Source organism: Poecilia mexicana, unplaced genomic scaffold (genome assembly GCF_051168715.1).
Source record: "Poecilia mexicana isolate PSO_F unplaced genomic scaffold, ASM5116871v1 scaffold_3, whole genome shotgun sequence".
NCBI classification, from domain to species: domain Eukaryota; kingdom Metazoa; phylum Chordata; class Actinopteri; order Cyprinodontiformes; family Poeciliidae; genus Poecilia; species Poecilia mexicana.
Genome location: NW_028263372.1, coordinates 34,834,149 through 34,853,092, shown reverse-complemented (window position 1 = coordinate 34,853,092; position 18,944 = coordinate 34,834,149). Strand labels below are relative to the sequence as shown.

Sequence of the window (18,944 nt, the reverse complement as noted above, 5' to 3'; positions counted from 1 at the left end):
ATAATTTCCGCCCTATCAGCTAAGGGAAGTCGATGGCTGCTCCACTCAGATAGATTCACTTTTCGGCTATAAAAAAATAAAAAAATACAACTTTTTTCTTTTGCCTTATAGATTATTCATTAAGAAATTGCTTATTTTCCGTATTAACGTTTTTACGTTTCTGGTTATCTTTGTAACTCAAGCTGACAGGTCTGTTTTTAGCCAATAAGCTAACCTTGTAGGAGCTTCACGTCAGCACTGATTTCTTTCTATCAACAGCATCTGTGTATATACTTTTTATATTTCTACACTGGAAAACCTAAAAGGTAATACATACAAATTTTATTATAATTTTTTTACATATATGTTCTCTTTTTTAGCTCCGTGGTTATTGTTGTTTTAGCCCAGAATGGCTCACAGTGCCAGGAGAGACTCCCCGGAGCTCCCAGACTTGTCTCTGCTGAAGAGACTGGCCAGAGATCAGCTCATCTACCTGCTGGAACAGGTGGGAACAGGATGGACACAACACTACACCTAAGTAAGAGTTAGGCCCAGCTGGATGCCACCTGATACATAGGTGTGGCATCTATTCTTTTCCCAGCACAAGTTAGGATATATTTTTGATTTTCCGCAATAAATACAGATTAAAAACTATACATACTGGGCCTCAAGTACAAACACAGTCAAAGCTCCTTGTGGCCCTTTATTTTTGTAGTCATCCTCAAACTTCTGGGAACCTTCTGGCTTAAAATGTGACCATTGTTATCGATAGAATAGTTAGATTTCATGTAAATTGTTGTATTTACTGGTACACAGCTGGTTTTTAAGAGTAATCCTCAGAGGCTCAGTGCTTTTCTGATTTATTCATTCATACTGACATACTAACCTCCTGTTCTCTCACAGTTGCCGGGGAAGAAAGACCTTTTCATTGAGTCGGACTTGATGAGTCCACTTGATCGAATTGCAAATGTTTCAACATTAAAGGTAAACCGTATTTACTCCGTTTTTTAATCTAATTAAAAACAGCTTTTATCTCAAATTCTTTCAAAATATTTAACATGTTACATTGTTGCAGCAACATGAAGTCGACAAACTTTACAAAGTGGAGCACAAGCCGATAGTCAGCATCTCAGATCAGTACGTTCTGCTCCTTGTTACCGGTGGATCTCTGTTTTTTTTTTTTATATATATTTGGACAAGTTATCTGATTTTGTCTTATTTATACAGGATCTGCTTTCTGATTCGACCACGAATACAAACCGTGAAGTGGATTTGTGGTAAGTAATGTTTATTGTTTTTGCCTCACCGGTGGGGCAAAGTGTCCTGCATGTAATGCATCTGTAACTTCAGCTAAATATGCATGTTTGTTTATAACTTTGGTTTAAAAGTTTAGTTTGTCTTGCTCGTAGTGATCTAGATTATAATCACTAAATAACACAGTGTTTTACAACTTATGCTCCTTCCTTTCAGATGTAGTTAATGCAGACAAGGCAGCAGGAAAATTTCGACGATACAAAATAATCTTCACTCCACAAAAGGTTTGTTCTACCATGCTGCTGATGTCAAACACTAGTTTGTCTCATGTTTTCATTATTTCATAAGTTATGGGAACATGAGAGTAAAATTGTTCCAGTTTAAATCTGCAATCCTTTTTGAATCGGTCTCAATTCAGTCCAGTTTGTATAAAGTTTTTAAAGAGAAAATTGTTACACTGCTTTTCAAAATAATGCAGTCCTGACTTAATTTGATCAAATGTACTCTACATGCTGTTTAAGTTGTGTGAATGTTGATATTTGCTCACTGCCTTTCTCCTTCCTGCTCAGTTCTACGCATGTGAGGCAGTTCTGGAGGAGCAGGGAGTCTTTGGTGGTCAGTTGTTGCTTCGGCGTGTTGATGGTCAGCAGTGAAAGGTGACGGGGAATGCTGAAGTTGTGTGTGTCGTCCTGCAGATGTGACCACTGATGAGTGGGCTTTCTACCTCCTTCCTCTGGACGAGGACATCATCAGCCTGGAGCTTCCAGAGTTCTTCAGAGACAACTTTCTGGTAAATGTGGAGCCTAACAGAGAAGCTGAGACAGTTAACCTATTCTTTTAATGATTAACCCTCATAATTACTACTAAGTTTGTATTGACGCTGTATGCAGGTTTGTATGTAGCCTGGAAAAGTTTGGAATTTCAAAAGAGCTGCTTCTCCAGACTTTATCTTATTCTTTAGGTTTTGCTTGTCCATCTGTCCACCCTGCGTTTGCTCAGTTCAGTTCAATTACCAACTATAGAATTCCTTAATTAATTTTTTTAGTCAGATGATATTTATTTATTTATGGATTGTTTTTGTTTAATCTATTTTGACCATTTTCCTGATTCTTAAATAGTTCCAGCTGTTTAAGACTTGAGTGCTTTAAAAATAAAGAAAAACATAAAAAGTTTAAAGACGTATAGACCTCAGATTTAGTCAGAAATGAACAACTTAATGCTGAACCAGTCCTGGATATGAGCATGTGTAAACACATCATCTTTTTGAGGTTATATGACTCCATACAGACAACAAGTTTAGCTAACGAACCTTTCATTTGCACAGGCAGGAGACCAGCGCTGGGTGAGGACAGCTGCGAGCGCTCTGCACCTCCTTCACTCCCTCTTCGGACCGTTCTCCAAGGTCTACGGGATTGGACGCTGTTCCAAGGTCCAGAATGATCAAAGATCAAAAGTTTAACTTTCAGATCCGGTGGCTTCATCTCCGTTAAGACATCTGCTGCCTCTCTGTCTGCAGATGACCTACGAGTCGTGGAGGGAGCAGGTAGAGCAGGGAGAACAAAAAGCTCGGCATGCTGAGATCGGGAATGTTTTCCTTATTGATCGAGGTGAGAAGCTGCAGATCATCAAACTGGATTCAGGCTGTGCTCTGTTTCCGCTCTAATGTCACTTTGTTTTTAACAGATGTGGACTTCATCACTCCTTTATGCTCACAAGTTGTCTACGAGGGGCTGGTGGATGATATATTTAGGATCAAATGTGGTGGGTATCTGACTTCAGTCCACAAAACATGACAAAATGATATTTTTAAAAATGACCACAGACCCAAACACTTAAAATTACACAGCAATGTCTTTAGATTACATTCCCTAAACAATCCCTCATTCTAAACTTTGTTCTCACATTTTTAAAAAAATCTGTAAGTTTCTTCAGTCATCGAACTGCAACAGAAACGTGTTAGTTGAACGAATTATGCAAAATTCACATTTTTCATGTTTTTACACTTCCAATTTGACCTCCACAGTTTCTGAAAGAGTCTGAGCGCTTTAACAAAACAACCCAGCCGGGTTTTTTTTGTCTCCTTGGTGTCTGGAAAATGAGCCGTTCCAAAAACTTTCCAATTTTTAAGTCACATCCCACAGGCACTGTGTCACTGCCTAGCAACCCCAGCAAAGTCCAGTCTGTTACCTAGCAACCCAAGCAGAGCTCTAGCACATTTGGTCAGCTGGTTTTACTGTATGAGTGTTTTGTTGTTGACTTAACATCCAGAAACCAGATTCGGCATTCTTGTTGGTTGTGCAGGAGGCTGCACTTCTGCTTTTCAAAGTTGCATGGTTGCGACCGTTTGCAGCCATTTTTATGTGCGAGTAGCTAAAAATTCCTGTTTATTGTCCAACAGTCTGGCGCTTTCTGCAGGTTTCTTTGCCGGCTCAGCTCTGCATCTTGTTTTGCAGGATGTGTGGAGTTCGGGCCTGAAGTCACCTCCTCTGACAAAAGTCTAAAAGTCATGCTGAACTCTCAGGATAAGGTAGGGCTGAGGTCAAAGGTGTCCGTCTGCTCTCATCTGGGACTGAAGGTCAACGTTTGTTCACTTCTCTCAGGTGTTTAATGAAATCCGGAACGAGCATTTCTCCAACGTTTTTGGGTTTCTCAGTCAGAAGGCCAGGAACCTCCAAACTGCGTATGATGTGAGTGAATGTTGGGACGGTAACCGTGGTGACCGACAGAGTCAGAGCGAATGGTTTTAATCCTCCTCGTGTCTTGGCCTCCTGCAGAAGAGACGGGGGATGGACATCCAGCAGATGAAGACGTTTGTGTCCGAGGAGCTGAAAGGTTTGAAGCAGGAGCATCGGCTGCTGAGCCTACGTGAGCGCTAACTTCCCACGCTGCACCTCCAGAGGATTACTGCACATCCAGAATCACCAGCTGCCGCTGCTAACAGCGTTTCTCTTTCAGACATCAGTGCCAGCGAGTCCATCATGAAAAAGAAGACGAAGCAGGATTTCCAGGAGCTGTTGAAGACTGAACACTGTGAGATTAATGCGTGTAGTTTGTGTCTCACTGGAGGCTTTTCTTTGTGATACAACAACTTCATCTTCATTGGGAAATACAGATTTTATTCCTAAATTGTACAGGGCGACTACAAGAGTAACACATGTGGGGACTTAATAAAAGTGAATATCTCTGCTTCATTATTTAAAACAACCTTCCACAGGATTATTTCCTGAAAAGTTTTCATCCACATGAACTCACACAAATCTGCCTGTGATAGTTGTTTTAATCATGCCAGTCCACTAGGGGGCAGAGTAGCCTATGTCAGCCAATCAGATGACTTCTAAACAACACAACTTCCTGCTAGGAATGAAATATTAACAGATGTATGAGTTAAAGTACTTTTAAATAGCGTATTAGAATATAAAACAGAGATGATCTCTACTGGAAACCGTGTCAAACCAAATGTCTGGATGTAAACTGATTCTTTTTAGTTCTGCAAGTAGAGAAACTTTTATTAAACTATTAATTGTTTCCATCTTCCTCTTCTGCTATTTGGACTTCATGCTTTTTCTCAATGGAAGTTCCTGGCTAAACAAAAGTATTGTTATTATTTAACATATAAAATATCACTGGCAGTTTCTCTCTAACACTAATCTGCTACTTCATTTTGTGTTTTTAACATTTTTGACCATCAATATTTTATAAGCATAAGATAATTCATGTTTAACTGTCTGCTGTATTTCCAGGTTTATTATATTAATGTCTTCATGTTTCCTCAGGTTTACTTGAAGGATTTGAAATCCGTGAATGTATTTCCTTCATAGAGGAACACATCAACAGACAGGTGGGCTTCGCTTTCACAGGTTTTGAATAAAGGAAACTTTAAAAGCAAAAACCTTCTGAGAAAATCTCAGCTTTGGTCTCTGTTTGGTCCTCAGGTCTCCATGATCGAAAGTCTGCGGCTGCTGTGTCTTCTGTCGGTCACAGAAAACGGTGAATTCCCGTTTGTGATTCAACGCAGGAATGTCTGTTCATTTCGATGTTGTGATGACAGTTTTGTGACTCTTCTCTTGCAGGACTCCTGCCAAAAGATTTCAAGTCATTAAAAGCTCAGTACCTTCAGGTGAGAGGACACACGCACTCTGTTTCCTGTGTGAGAAGCAGAAACACCAGGAATATTTCAGAATCACTCCTGATGCTTTTTAACCTATAATCACTGGTGGAGCTGCCTTCTGATGCTGCATGAGTCACTATAAGTAGCAAATGACATTTATTTTGATTAATAGTCATGAGAACTATAGGAGATTCCAGTTTCCAAAGAACTCAGTCTGAAAATGTAAATACTCAAAATTTAGATAATTAGAAACAAGCAAAGTGGCATTTAACAACTTTCAGACACTGCAAAAAAAAAAATCAGAGAATTTATTTAATGTAACACACTACGGTGTCATCTGCAGATAGTGACACTCTGGTACAGATGTCCAAAAAAAATCCCAAATAAATGTTTTTTTTATTTAGTTTTTTTTACTTTGGTTTTTAATGGAGACTGACTCTGTACCAGCCTCGTTTGTCTCAGTTCTCCCAGATTTTTGTTGGTAGTTCAGATTTGGACAAATTTACATGAGTAGCTATGAAGATCAAGACATTCGCTTTAATTTGGTGTCATGTTCTCTTTTCTTTCCCATTTTGAGGAGTTGGTAAAAAAAAAAAAAAATCAGGCTTCTGTCACTTTATAAAATATTAAAACATTGAACCCCTGGATTTAAAATTTATTTAACATTTAAAACAACTTAAAACAAAGTTCAATATTTGTCACCAGCTTTTGCTAAAATTGTTGAGATGCAGTTTTAATATCAAGTCAACTGAATGTTTATTACAATTTAGTTTCGGTTGTCATAGATGAAAATATGTAATAAATTATTCCTTTGGATTGCTTTATGTCTGGCCCTTGGAAAGCAACACAGAATATTTTATTCTGCAACAATTAATTAGTTTTTTCATGCATGACTAATTATTCTGGTTAATGGCTACAGTTCAAACTTTAATTTTCCTGTTTGTTGTTCTTAATATATATATATATATATATATATATATATATATATATATATATATATATATATATATATATATATATATATATATATATATGTATATATATATATATATATATATATATATGTATATATAAATTTAGATATTCCAGTGAAAATAACGTTGAAGTTTAACATTTTCTCAAATTGAGCTTCTGGCTCCTAAAACCAATGAGAGCCTCCAGGAATGATGAGGATAAATATCGAAATGTGCATTTACCTACAAAACATGAGAATACTGATACGTTTCCTTTGACGGTTTCAGAATAGATCATTTAAAACAAAAAATTAACTTCTTTAAGATTTCAAATATTTTCTATAATAAAGTAGAAAATCTTCATAAGTTGTGATTTAATTTGAACCCTGCTGACTTGTTCAGTTATCAAATTAACACGAATGGTTCAACCTGTAAGCCGTGTGTTTCATAAAATGTTTTTACAATCTCCTGCCATCATAAATTTGACCTTTGGCTGCAAAAAGGTGCAGGAATGTTTGTGAAAGAAGCTTCTCATTTTCTCTTTATGGAAACAAACATTCTGGACAGTCAAGCTGTAAAATGCTAAGAAACGTGACATGATGTGGTCCCACAGCTCTGTGTTTAATCCGTCCCGTCTCCTGTGCTGGTTTCCGTCAGAGCTACGGCGCGGATCACCTGCTGACGTTCTCCAACCTGAAGCAGCTGGGGCTGCTGGTGGAGCAGCAGCCGGGGGAGACGCTCACCGTCATGGAGAGCAAAGTGGGCAAACTGGTCAACGACAGAACTGCAGGTAAAACGGGTTCAGTTCAACACCTTCAGACAGGAAAATAAACAATGATGAGCATTCTTTAACTTGTTGCATACAGATTGAATCAGATATTGTTCTCTTTTTCTTGTGGGCTCAGCTTAAGCTGCTTCATTGTTTTCTGCATTTCAGGTTGAAACTATCTGAAAACGGTTGTTTTGTCTCTTTAAAGTGTTTCTGAGACATTCAGACAAACACATTTTAACATTTCCAGTATTACAGGTTCTTGTGGTCACATGTTTAGCTTGTGGATTCTCAGGCCCAGTAACTGTACCCTTGAATACCTTTGTTTTGTTTTGTAGGGAAACTGACCGATGCCTTTTCTTCTCTGGCCAAGAAGAGTCACTTTAGAGCCTTAAGCAGAAAACTCAACCTGGTAAAGAACAAAGATCATCCCAGCTATTTAAGCTTCCTCTTCTCTCATGAGGAAACTTGGCATTAATGAATTTATTTTGGATAAAGGTACCAAAGTCGGATGAAGAATATGACCTACGTGTTCCTCGGGACATGGCTTATATTTTCAGTGGCGCCTATGTCCCTCTGAGCTGTAAAATTATAGAGCAGGTGAGTCCTGTCACTCCAACGAATGGGAATTTATTTACAAGAGTAAAACAAAATTTTCCTATTTTCTTTGGTTTTTACCCAGGTGTTAGAGCGGGATGGCTGGACGGGGCTGGAAGAAGTAACCAGGCTGATCAACGGGCATGAATTCGCTGTAACAGGTTAGATCCCTTTGAAATTTCACGCAATCTAAAATGTGAAGAAGCTGCTTGTGCAATAAAATCCATTCCAGATCTTTGTCATTGATTGTTTTTATTTCTTTGTGTCCAATATCGGGCGGCACAGGAGCTGATCCCCAGTCTAAAAGTGATGCTCAGCGGATCATTCTGGTCATGTTCCTTGGTGGATGCACCTTCTCTGAGATTTCAGCTCTCCGTTTTCTGGGAAAAGAGAAAGGTGCTGTAACTTAAAATGCTTGAGATCATGAGGTGAACAGAAAGCCACCTTATTGTTACCTGCTGGTTTAGCTTTATTTTTTCTGTTTTGTGCATTTAAAAAAATGAAAGGAGGCTTAACAGGAAGTAGGCCTCCAAATAAATACCTGCCCAAGGCCCCAGACCCCAGACAATCTTGGGTCGCCCCTGCTGTGTTTGCTTGCCTTAACTAAATATTTTCTTAGTGAAAAGGCAATTAATCATGACACTGCTGTTATGTTTTCCAGGTTATAAATTCATTGTGGTAACAACTGCAATTACAAACAGTTCGCGGCTCCTGGAAGCTCTACTGGACAACAACGTTTGAAGCCATGGAGAACACTTCACTTTTTATTGACTGGAAGAGGACACGTTCCTAACGCCTCATGTCATACATTCCTGTCAGCTCAGAATGTTTGCTAATGCTTGGTCACCTTTATCAATACAACTGTAAAAATGTGAATAAATGTGTTTTTTTAACATCTGTGTTAATTTTCTTTAATATTAGCCACATTTATAGCCGTTTCGATCAGATGTATTTTAATCTCTAATTTAATAACACGACACACCCACTATGGAAGTAGTGTATGTGTGGTTTTAACATGGGAGTAAGCAAAAAGCGGTTGGAGTATGGGCGGTGAACAGAAGGCGCTTCCGGCGGTTCGTTCCGGTTTGCTATATTAAGCGCCCCCATAGCAAGAGCCAATCAGAAAGCAGAAACCAGTGAAACGCGTATTTTGAATTGCTGTAACAAACGGACTGAGGTGAAATCAGCCAGAGCGGAGATCTTCGGCGTCTTGTTTTCTCGAATAAAAGCATTTTTATAAACTTTTCTGAAGCTGTAGGGTTTAACAATGAGGAAGAGGTAAGATTCAAGCTTTACATTTCGGTGTTTAGGCGTTTATTCTGACGATAAAATGAAGTTTCGGCGAAGAGTTGTACAAGTTAGCCAACAGCCAATCTGGTGTTAGGATAACGTTAAATCCAGAATCTCAAATTTTGACTTTGCCAGGTTTTTGTTTTTTAGCCTTCTTGCTATCTAGGGCTCATATTTAAATGATTATTTACTGTTTACGGAGCTCATTGTTGTATTTTCTGGCTGCCGTAGTGAGGTGCTCGCAGCAGAGGCTGTGTCGTGTCTGAATAAGGCGCTGTGCCACCTGAAGGACATTTGGGAGGAGATCGGCATCCCGGAGGACCAGAGACTGCAGAGGACTAATGTTGTCAAAAACCACATTAGGGTGAGGAAACTCCTGCTAAAATGTCATTAAGAAACTAAAACTGATGGATCAGCAGACTGCAGTGTAGCAGATCATTTCTGGGTAGAAATCTGTGTATCCTTTGTTTAGTGGATTAGCTAAACACTTTTTTTAAAATGTTTGAAAAAGACAACTTTTAGGTTTGATAAATATCTACAATAGGAAATCTATTTCATTCTTAAAATCTCTTTAAATGTTTGGATAAATAACAATGAATAACATTCTTTTCCCACAAAAGAAACAAATCTAGTCTACTTTATTTTTCCACATTTACTTTTAACTAGACAATTTTGGCCACAACGTTTGGACACTGCTGATGTAAATGATAAAACACATTGTGGTTATTATTGTGTGTTTAATGTCCAAAATGTTATAAACGTGCAGAAATGTTTGTCAGACGAAGCTGCAATTTTAAATAAATGCAAATGTTCAGCATGTTCAAGAAGAGGTTACACTGTCAGGTTTTTAAAAAATGCCAGAATTTCTGCTGGTCAAAATGTTTTTTAATCACGTCTGCATGTCCACTGAAGCCGTCTGCTGGTTTCCCTGTGATTTGTCCTGCAGAATCTACTGGAGATGATGGTGAAAGAGGAGGAATCACTGAAGAAAAGACTCCTAAGCAGCATCCAGACCTGCAGGACAGAGATGGAGAAACTCTGCTTAGAGCTCCAGATTCCTGTTTTTGAGGTAAAATCGTCTTTTTGGCTGATGACTGGAATGACTGAGTGGATCAAAACTTTGGACTCGTAAGAAGAAAATCCACCGCGTGTCTAGTTTTTGCAGATCTACGCCTCTTGGTGCTGTTTTGTTAGTAGTGAAAGTGTCTTTATTAACCTTCCAGTCCTTTTCTGTGCAGGAGGAAGACGGTATTAGCATTCTGCAGCAGGAGAAGAACATCCGGACTGAGGTGGAGGCTCTGATGACGGAGCGGAACCGGCGGATGCAGCAGCTGAAAGCTCTGCTGGATCAGGACCAGGACCTGTGCGACGTTCTGTGCTCCATGCCGTACGGCGTTGCTGCGGATTGCGTTCCCTCGCTGGAGCAGCTGGAGAACTTCCAGCAGCACATCGCCCAGCAGAACGAAGAGAAGGTGGGAAATGTAGCCGTTTTACCACTAACTGGAAGCCGGCTTCTCTGAACCGCTCTGGTTCTCTTCTCAGGTCAGGCTGTGGGTTTTTATCATCACTACATCCTGGCCAGAAGCAGATCTGACCTGCCTCTAAATGACAAAACATGTTAGGACATCTTAAAACAGTTTTTAAAATTCATCAATGTTTTAGTAACTGAAAACGGTAGACATGGTAAATGTCAGCTTAAAGTTTTGGGGCAGAACTTGGACCCAACCGTTGGCTTGTTGTTGATGGTTTCTGCTTAAAGAGGAAAATATTTTTCTTTAACAAAAAGCCGAGAAGTGGAATTTCAGGTAAAACCTGCTTTTACATGCTGGAAAACATTAATATACAGTTTTAAAATACTTTTTTCCTCTTTAAAGATATTACTGGACTTGATTTACATCACTTTCTAGGTAATAAAGATTGTTGCCCATTAATTTTTTTTCTGCACTGAACACCAGAATTACGGCATTTTATACATTTAATTAAATTTTTCTTATTAAATGTTTACCAAAAGAAAACCCATAATAACAAAAATAGAGTGAATATCTGGTAATGCTTCATGTATGCAGTGGTTTTTAAATTGATTCATGTCCCTGAATCAAATGACAGGAGTCAGAATCACAGGAGGCTTTTAGCTTCCTCTGGTTTCTGGGCAGCATTAAGTTCAGGCAGAGCTGGACCTGAACTGGGTCTAAAATGTCAAACATTTATTACTGTGCAAATAAAACAAACCGTGTTTCTAAAGATCCAGCTCCATTCTGGGTTCCTCGGTGCGATGCTGCTGCACTACAGTCTGAAAACTGGAAGTCAAAATGTGCTGACAGATAATAACTCAGGTTCATGGTAAACATTTTGTCCACAAGCAGCTGGAATAATCTGAAAACTGCAAGAAAGAGCTCAGTGTGATTTTTTAAAAATAAAAAAATGTGCAGGAATCCTGTTTGCATCTTTCAAACAGGGTTATAAAAAATGCTTGTTACAGGCAGGATGTCTGTCAGGAGACACTGAAACAGAAAACCTTTCATTGTGTAAATGAAACGATGTACAACCACATTTGTCTCATATAATATCTCATTTAACCCTTTACTAAAACATTAGCTGAAAACTAAAATAGATGAGCTCAAATTGTCCACGTGGCGTCATTCAGCGTGGTGATGGCTGATGGGTAAAATCTGTTTCTCTGTGAATAACGGTTGTGATTTGAGTGAGCCGTACCGTGACGCTGTGGCTCTGTCCTCCTGAAAGGCGAGGAGATACTCTGAGTTCACGGAGCTGAAGAAGCAGATCATTCTGCTCATGGAGGAGCTGGACCACTTCCCAGAGACCAGCTTCGAGAAAGACGTCGTCTCGGAGGATGAGGACGCCTTCTGCCTGTCCAGGGACAACATCACGTCTCTGAAGCTGCTCCTGTGTCAGGCAAGAGCACAAAGTGGAACTTTTTAACGTTTTACTTAAAGCTTGTAAAGGGTCAGGCTGGGTTTACTGGATTCCTCCATGTTGATGCTGCAGCTGGAGGAGCGGAAGGTGGAGAACGAGGCGATCTGCGAGAGCCACAGAGAGAAGATCCAGCAGCTGTGGGACCGGCTGCAGGTTCCCCAGGAGGAGAGGGAGCTTCTGAACGAGCACATGGTGGCGTCCAGGAGGAGGAACCTGGAGGCGGTGAGATGACCTGCTCTCATCCTGTGTTACCATTAAAGGGGCAGGATCACGTAAAATCAAAGTCCTTTAAGCTTTACATCACGTTATGCTACTCCTTCATTAGACATACCTGGAGTTTTTCCTTGATTCTTTTATGCATGTTTGAGAAATCCCTTCATTTCCATGGCAACCATTCAGCTGTGCAAAACGCCTGGGTGGATGTAGCCCCGCCTTCGAGGCGCAGCTCCTCCTCAGAGCTGCAGTTTCTAAGCCTCCACCTCACAGAGCAGGACTCCCTCACTCAGCTCCATCAGACTAGCTGGCAGCAGTTAGCAAACACCTGGTGGAGCAGCTGAGCTCATTATTGGAGCTACTTCTCAGTCAAACTCAGCTAAAATCTCCAAAGGGTTAATAGAGGAGCCATCCTGTGATGACTTTCTGAAGGTGGAGTTTTTAAAGAGACAGAGGCCCAATTTCAAGGTGTTAAATTATGAAGTCAAGTTTCTTTTAAGTCATATTTCATATATTCAGCATTTTTATAACAACTGAAGGTAACCTAGTGACCTGATTGTGCTATGAAATGGCACTATGTGGCTGGAAATACAAAATACTGCGTCTTTAACTGTGAATATCAGAACCACATGTTTAGTTTTTCTTTCCATTTATTTTACTTTTTATATTTTTTTCCTGCAGTTACAAACAGAAGTGCATCGCTTGGAGGAGCTTCAGCTGAACAACATCCGAAACGTGACAGAAGCCATTCGGTCAGAGATCGCCGTGTTTTGGGAAAAGTGTTTTTTCAGCATTGACCAACGACAGGATTTTGCACCATATTTTAGTGGTAAGTTCTGCTGTTGGAATGACATCATCTTGTTTCATTTTTCCTGACTCATGCTGCATTTATGTGTTTAGAGGATTTTAATGAGAAGCTGTTGGCTCTGCATGATGCTGAGATTCAGCGCCTAAAGCAACATTATGAGGATCACAAAGAACTCTTCGAGGGGGTCCAGAAGTGGGAAGAAAGTTGGAGGCTGTACTTGGACCTTGAAGTAAGTTTGAAAAAGGAATCTTCAAGTTTTTATCTGATTTCTATTGTTGAGAACAGAGTTTACAGATCAGTAAAGTCAGTTTTATTAAAAAACATCATTTGCTAGCATTATTGTACAGCATTGTCGTAGCAAATGTAGCATAGCTCAGAATAATGTAGCATAGCATTAGCTAGCATCAAAATACAGCGTTATAGAATAAAAGTTTAGCATATCAGGGCGGCATCATAATGGCGAACACAGCTTAGCTCAGAATAGCTTAGCATTATAATAGTAGCAAACATAGCATAGTGAAACATCAAAATAAGTGTAGCTCAGAATAACAGTGCTTCTCCTAGCATCATAGTGCAGCATTATAATAAAGGTAGCATAACTCAGAATGGCATACCGTAGCATTACATAGCATCATTTGCTAACATGATAGTAGCAAACACAGAATAGCTCTTAATAGCGTAGCATTACCTAGGATATATTTATGCACAGCTTCCATCTCACAATGCTACACAGCCAACCTCTACACTGTGGATTTCTGTCATTTGTAGAAGAAAGCCACAGATCCAACACGGTTCGCTAACAGAGGAGGAAATCTTCTTAAAGAGGAGAAACAAAGGTCAGAGCTTCAGAAAAACCTCCCAAAGGTAAGAAATGACATCAGGAATTATGTGAAATCTGGCAACCATTAATACAGTGGTGTGTGTTTGTGTTTCAAGCTGGAGAAGAAACTGAAAGCCCAGATAGATGCGTGGGAGGACGAGCAGGGCCGGGAGTTCCTGGTGAACGGTCAGATGTTCCTGCAGTACGTGGCAGAGCAGTGGGAGCTGCACCGGATCGAGAAGGAAAAGGAGAAACTCGAGAGGGTGAGGAAGGTTGGACTTGAGCTTTGGTACAAGTTTAAGAAGCGTGTTAACTCTTCCTGCTGATGAAACCCTTCCAGCAACTGAAGAAGAGCAAACAGACGGAGGAGGACATGCTGTACGGAACCGCAGTCCGAACCCCAGCCAAGCGACGGTTCCTGGGCACCACAACGCCCAATAAGTCCAGAAAGGTTAGAACCCCACCTCTTTACAACCTGAAACCCGATCAGCACTAACAGCTGTCCGTCTCCCTCTGCCAGCTGAATGCCACCTCCAGCATGTCCAGCGGGGCCTCCAACAGCACCATGCGCTCCGTTCACTGCGGGACCGTCTGTCGCTCGCCCGTGCCTCGCTTCCCTCTCTCCGCTAACAAGGTCAGGCTAACGCATCAGCTGCATGTTAATCTGCCAGCTTCGCTCTGCTTTAGGACAGAGACGCAGATCTGTCACTATACTATTAAATATTTTAATCTGACTTCTGATGAGAATAAATTAACAAGCTTATAGAATTTCAATGTTTTTTTGTTGCTTTTGTAACAATTATCCATCTGCTCTGTTACTGTAAAAAATGTAAATCTTATCAAGTATTTGTGGTCTAGTCTCTAGTGCAAATATCTTAATTTTGTCATTTTTTTTAAGTGTACTAACTTACAAGTAACTTTTCTGCAACATATAAAAGCTTGATTTTAAAAGTAAACAATTTCTTAATATTGATTTAAAAAGTACAAGTTCCTCTGGCAAATTATTTCACTTACAACACAGGAAAATGTTTTCCTGTAAGTGAAATAATCTGCTGGTGAAACTAGAACTTTTTCATCAATATTAAGGAATTATTGAATAAAACAAGCTCCATATCTTAATGAAAAGTTAGTTCTAAGTCAGTTATGTCTTATTTCAAGTGTACTAAGATATTTGCACTAGAAACTAGTTCAAACTTGGTAAAAATAGTTTTTAGCAGGGTGTACATATCTGAATTAGTAAAAATTAAGTCCTTTTTATTTGATTTGTATTCAGGTTGCATCGTTTTTCTTTAATTGGCCACATTACAACTTAATTGGTTTTGAGCTTCATGGTCAGATTTAGTTTAACTTTAGGTCCACTTCCTTGGTTTAAACCTTAGTTTTAGACCTAAACGGGTCATAACAAAGAGATGTATGCATTTTTGCATATAAAAAGAAAAATGGTTTTAAAGTTCACGAATTGCACTTCAGAGAATCTGTTGTGATTTGCAGAATCTTATTGTTGGTTTTGAAATGATTTTAATTTCAAAACCAACTTGAAATTATTTATGTTTCATATAGAGGAAAAAACCCCAAAGGTTTCTTAGGTCAACATTTCATCCAGAATGAGACAAACCAAAGTTTGTTTCTGTGAAAGTGCAGCGTTTAGGAACTCTGTAACTCGATCTGTCGTCTCCAGACTCCAGCGGCTCGGACGCCGGGCGGCGGAAAGCCCCCCCACCCCAGGACTCAGGACTGCAACAAGGAGAACGAGGCCCAGGGCAAGGCGACCCCCGTGAGTGGTGCGTTGCAGACCCCACAGCGTAACTTCAGCATGGCTTCTGTAGCCAGCACATACTCAGAGTTCGTGGTAAATTAAACTTTTCTCTCTAACATATCTTCTCCCTCTGTTTCTTCATTTGCCTCGCTGCAGTTTTCTTTAGCTTGTTGGGAGAAGTGGTGATTAATGATGTTCAACTTGGTCAACACTGAATCAGTTCAGTCTGTTGGGGATCCTGAAACCCCTCACTAATCCCTGTTTAACTGCATGCTTCAGATTAAAACAAATCTCCTCCCTGCTTGTGATTCAGGCCCTGAAAGAAGCAGGAAAAGTTTAACTTTGGGTGAAGCACAAACATTATAAACGTGAATTAGCAGGAACTGATGCAAAATGATGTAATTATGTAATTCAGTTTATTTTATAGCTCTAGTTCACAACATATATCGTCTTAAAGCTCTCTACAGAATGATGTTTCAGTTTGATCTTGCATACATTCCAATTGATCCCAGTTATCAAATAGAACATTTAATGAAGCTTATTATTTAAACTAGTTTAAAAAGTTTTTAAAGAAACCAGCAGATTGGACCAGCATGGAGCAACGGTAAAAAAAAACCTGGCATCGTTGTTGACTTTGCAGCAGCAATCCTTCATACTGAGCATGCATATAGCGACAGTGGAGAGGAAAAAATCCCCTTTAACAGGAAGAAACTTCCAGCAGAACCAGAACCTGAATCGGTACAAGCAGCCATCTGCCAAAACCAACTGGAGGTTTGAGAAGACGGAGCAGATTCACCAAAACCAGATGAACTGATGCAGGATTCCTTTCTATATTGATGAAAAATAAAACATTAATAACAGGAGTATCAGCATTATCTCAGCAGAACCCCAGACTAGATGCAGCTTCTTTGGAGAGAAAATAACTGAGTTGAAATGACGGCTAATGATGCAAATTGGAGAGTAGTAGGAGAAAGCAGCAGTGATGCAGAGCAGTCAGTGTGTCCTCCAGCAGTCGAAGCTTATAGCTACACAGAGAGAGCAGGATAACAAAACATAATTCAGTTTGATGTGAATCAGTTCAAATAGTGACTTCAAGAGAATTTAAAGGGGCAGTATCAGGTAAAATCAGCGTTTTGAGTTTTATATCATGTTATTCCCTCTTTAAAACCATACCCCTTCGCTTCCCCACTCAGCTCCTCCAGACTAGCGGCAGCAACAATTAGCAAACACCTGGTGCAACTGCTGAGCTCATCATAGTCGTGAAACTGTTAAAGGGTTCATGGAGAAAGGCTGTTGTGATGACTTCCTGAAGGAGGAGTTTCAGAAAGAGCAGGAGCTTCTTAAAGAGACAGGCCCAATTTCAGGGTGTTAAATTACTAAGTCAATTTTTTTTAAGGCATGTTTCATAACAACTGGAGGTAACCGTTATTTGAATGGCTCTGTGAGTCCTGCCCCTTTAAATGGTTTTTGAGCAGCAGTTAGATGTTTTCTGACGGCTGTCTTCACTCTGACGTTCTCACGCCTGCTGCTGTTTTCCACAGCGAGATCTGTCCAAGGCCTCCAACCCCAAGATCCAGCACGACATCCTGAACTCCACCACCACCAACCACTGACTCTCCCACTCTGAGGGTCACAAAAGCTTCAAATAAAAACCAAACCTGCTCCGGGACGGAGGAGGGTCACTACTGTTCACTGCTTTTAGCTTTTATGGATAAATGAAGGTATTTATATTCAGTGTAAAGTGAGGGAGGAAGATGATGTTGTGAACTGAAGGTGCTGTCCATTCCAAATGAAAATATAAATGAACACTACCTTTGTTCTTAGATGTCTATGGCAGTATATTAGGGCACATGTAGATGGGGAGGAAAAAAGTAAATTTTCTGTCAAAAACTCAGAAATTTTCTAGAAAAAAATATGGAAATTTCTGAGTTTTTTTGTCAATTTTCTGAGATTTAATCTCAAAATTTGACTTTCATTCTAGCACATTTTCAACTTTCCCAACTCAGAATTTATTTTTTTCTGGAAAATGTTTGTGCCATTGTAGATGTCTGCCAGTTATTCAGATGTATAAAGTATTTTCTATTATAAACTGCTCAATTCTTCATATTATTTAGATGAACTAGCATTAAGCTTTCTGATGTTATGCAGACAGGGGTTACAGTCTAAATGTATTATAAATGCGGTGCACTTTTTGTTGAATGTGTTGCAACTTGTATAATTTTGTGCTCACACTGTTCTTTTTTTTTCTCCAAATCAGTTTTTGTAATTGTGTGCATTTATGTGTGTATCTACTCTTCCCTGATGATTTTAGGCCATTAAGACTGTTGATGCAGCACAGAAATAACTCATGGCTTCAGTATCATGGCTGATTTGGAAAAAGTTTGTCAAAATATAATAAATGCTTTTTTCAATAAATTACTGGATGTCAGTTTTGTAGATGTGTGAACTGAATCATCAAACCTCCCACTGGTTCTGTCAGGAGGAACGAGCCAAAACCCGAGCTAAGAAGCCGTCAGGTCAGACTCTTGTCCATAAATAAAGAGGAAACGGTGTTACCTCAGCTGTGACTTCACAAATAAAGCCAACACTGTAGGACCACCAAATCGCTTCATATTTAAATTCTGTGGGTTCGCTTAAAAAATTTTTTTTTTTGCCTGCTTGAACATTTTTCTGGCTTTTAGGAAATAGAAATAACTGATTGAAAACAGACAGCTTAGTCTGATTTATGACCGGAACAGTTTTTATTTTGTAGCGTTTGTAAATTTAACTGTAGGACTGGACTTTCATGTAAATGTGCATTAATCTAAGTTATTCCACTTTAGCTGTAGATGTAAGGGTCGTCCTCTTGAATCTTAAGTCTTTTAGGCTGTAGCACAGGTTTAAAACTTGATGCCTGGGTTTGAAATCAGACCCACCAAAAGCAAAAGAAAAGATAAATGCAATACAAACTGCTAAATCAAATATTAACTGAATTATTTAGTTCAGAGATGTTTAAACGTTAAACATCTCTGAACATGGTCATGGTCTGAAAGTAGTTTCAGACCATGAACATTACATTGTTCTTAAATTTATTAAAAGTGCAAAAAACAATTTTGCACATTATTTTTGCTGTACTTGCTCAAAATTAAAAACATTTTATCAGAGAAAAAGTCTTTAGACGTTTTTATTGCCGAAATTGAAATGTAAAAATTGTCTTGCATGTCTGCCCAGTTGAATTAAAAAAATAGTTCTTTATCTGAATTTCTTTTATTTTCCGTTAAAAGAACAGGATATAGGTCAGATTTTCTTTTAAAACTCTTGCTTTATTCACCCAAGTCTGTCTTTAAGCAAAAGTAAATAATTGTGATCGTATTTTTTATAGATCAAAAATATGAAAAAGCTGAAGTTAGTTTTCAATCTCTTTCTTTATTTTTATTTATTTATTTATTTTTTAAGTCATCTGGGTTTATTTTAAAAGGGTTGA

At 39.2% G+C, this 18,944-nt stretch overlaps 2 protein-coding genes across 4 annotated transcripts; both read left to right on the top strand.

Moving 5' to 3' along the window:
• Positions 1-12: 12 nt before the first annotated feature.
• Positions 13-8,553, top strand: vps33b (VPS33B late endosome and lysosome associated). 2 transcript variants are annotated; one of them, XM_015011672.2, is made up of 24 exons: positions 13-265; positions 360-484; positions 883-963; positions 1,055-1,116; positions 1,207-1,256; positions 1,450-1,517; positions 1,803-1,848; positions 1,929-2,023; positions 2,558-2,662; positions 2,750-2,840; positions 2,917-2,994; positions 3,687-3,760; positions 3,834-3,920; positions 4,008-4,098; positions 4,189-4,263; positions 5,007-5,071; positions 5,166-5,220; positions 5,304-5,350; positions 6,952-7,084; positions 7,402-7,475; positions 7,562-7,663; positions 7,746-7,821; positions 7,946-8,056; positions 8,322-8,553. In XM_015011672.2, exons 2-24 carry the CDS (start codon positions 389-391, stop codon positions 8,399-8,401), a joined length of 1,842 nt encoding a protein of 613 aa, XP_014867158.1. In that variant the 5' UTR covers positions 13-265; positions 360-388; the 3' UTR covers positions 8,402-8,553. The 2 variants fall into 2 exon arrangements, with proteins under 2 accessions (XP_014867158.1, XP_014867157.1); XM_015011671.2 differs by having other exon boundaries at positions 13-305; positions 383-484.
• A 134-nt stretch (positions 8,554-8,687) lies between these two features.
• prc1b (protein regulator of cytokinesis 1b) lies at positions 8,688-17,896 on the top strand. 2 transcript variants are annotated; one of them, XM_015011670.2, is made up of 14 exons: positions 8,688-8,938; positions 9,182-9,314; positions 9,897-10,019; positions 10,189-10,422; positions 11,693-11,863; positions 11,957-12,106; positions 12,779-12,926; positions 12,998-13,134; positions 13,674-13,769; positions 13,842-13,988; positions 14,066-14,176; positions 14,246-14,359; positions 15,404-15,506; positions 17,023-17,896. In XM_015011670.2, exons 1-14 carry the CDS (start codon positions 8,928-8,930, stop codon positions 17,106-17,108), a joined length of 1,764 nt encoding a protein of 587 aa, XP_014867156.2. In that variant the 5' UTR covers positions 8,688-8,927; the 3' UTR covers positions 17,109-17,896. The 2 variants fall into 2 exon arrangements, with proteins under 2 accessions (XP_014867156.2, XP_014867155.2); XM_015011669.2 differs by having other exon boundaries at positions 15,404-15,574.
• The last annotated feature ends 1,048 nt before the right edge of the window (positions 17,897-18,944 follow it).

What these genes read in the sequence shown, in the direction of transcription:
- vps33b (XM_015011672.2), top strand. Translation starts at nt 389, where the DNA reads ATGGCTCACAGTGCCAGGAGAGACTCCCCGGAGCTCCCAGACTTGTCT. An exon ending in ACCTCCAAACTGCGTATGAT is followed by an intron (nt 3,921 to 4,007) that starts GTGAGTGAATGT and finishes GGCCTCCTGCAG; the next exon opens with AAGAGACGGGGGATGGACAT. An exon ending in GCTGTTGAAGACTGAACACT is followed by an intron (nt 4,264 to 5,006) that starts GTGAGATTAATG and finishes ATGTTTCCTCAG; the next exon opens with GTTTACTTGAAGGATTTGAA.
- prc1b (XM_015011669.2), top strand. An exon ending in TGAAGCTGCTCCTGTGTCAG is followed by an intron (nt 11,864 to 11,956) that starts GCAAGAGCACAA and finishes TTGATGCTGCAG; the next exon opens with CTGGAGGAGCGGAAGGTGGA. An exon ending in TTCAGAAAAACCTCCCAAAG is followed by an intron (nt 13,770 to 13,841) that starts GTAAGAAATGAC and finishes TTGTGTTTCAAG; the next exon opens with CTGGAGAAGAAACTGAAAGC.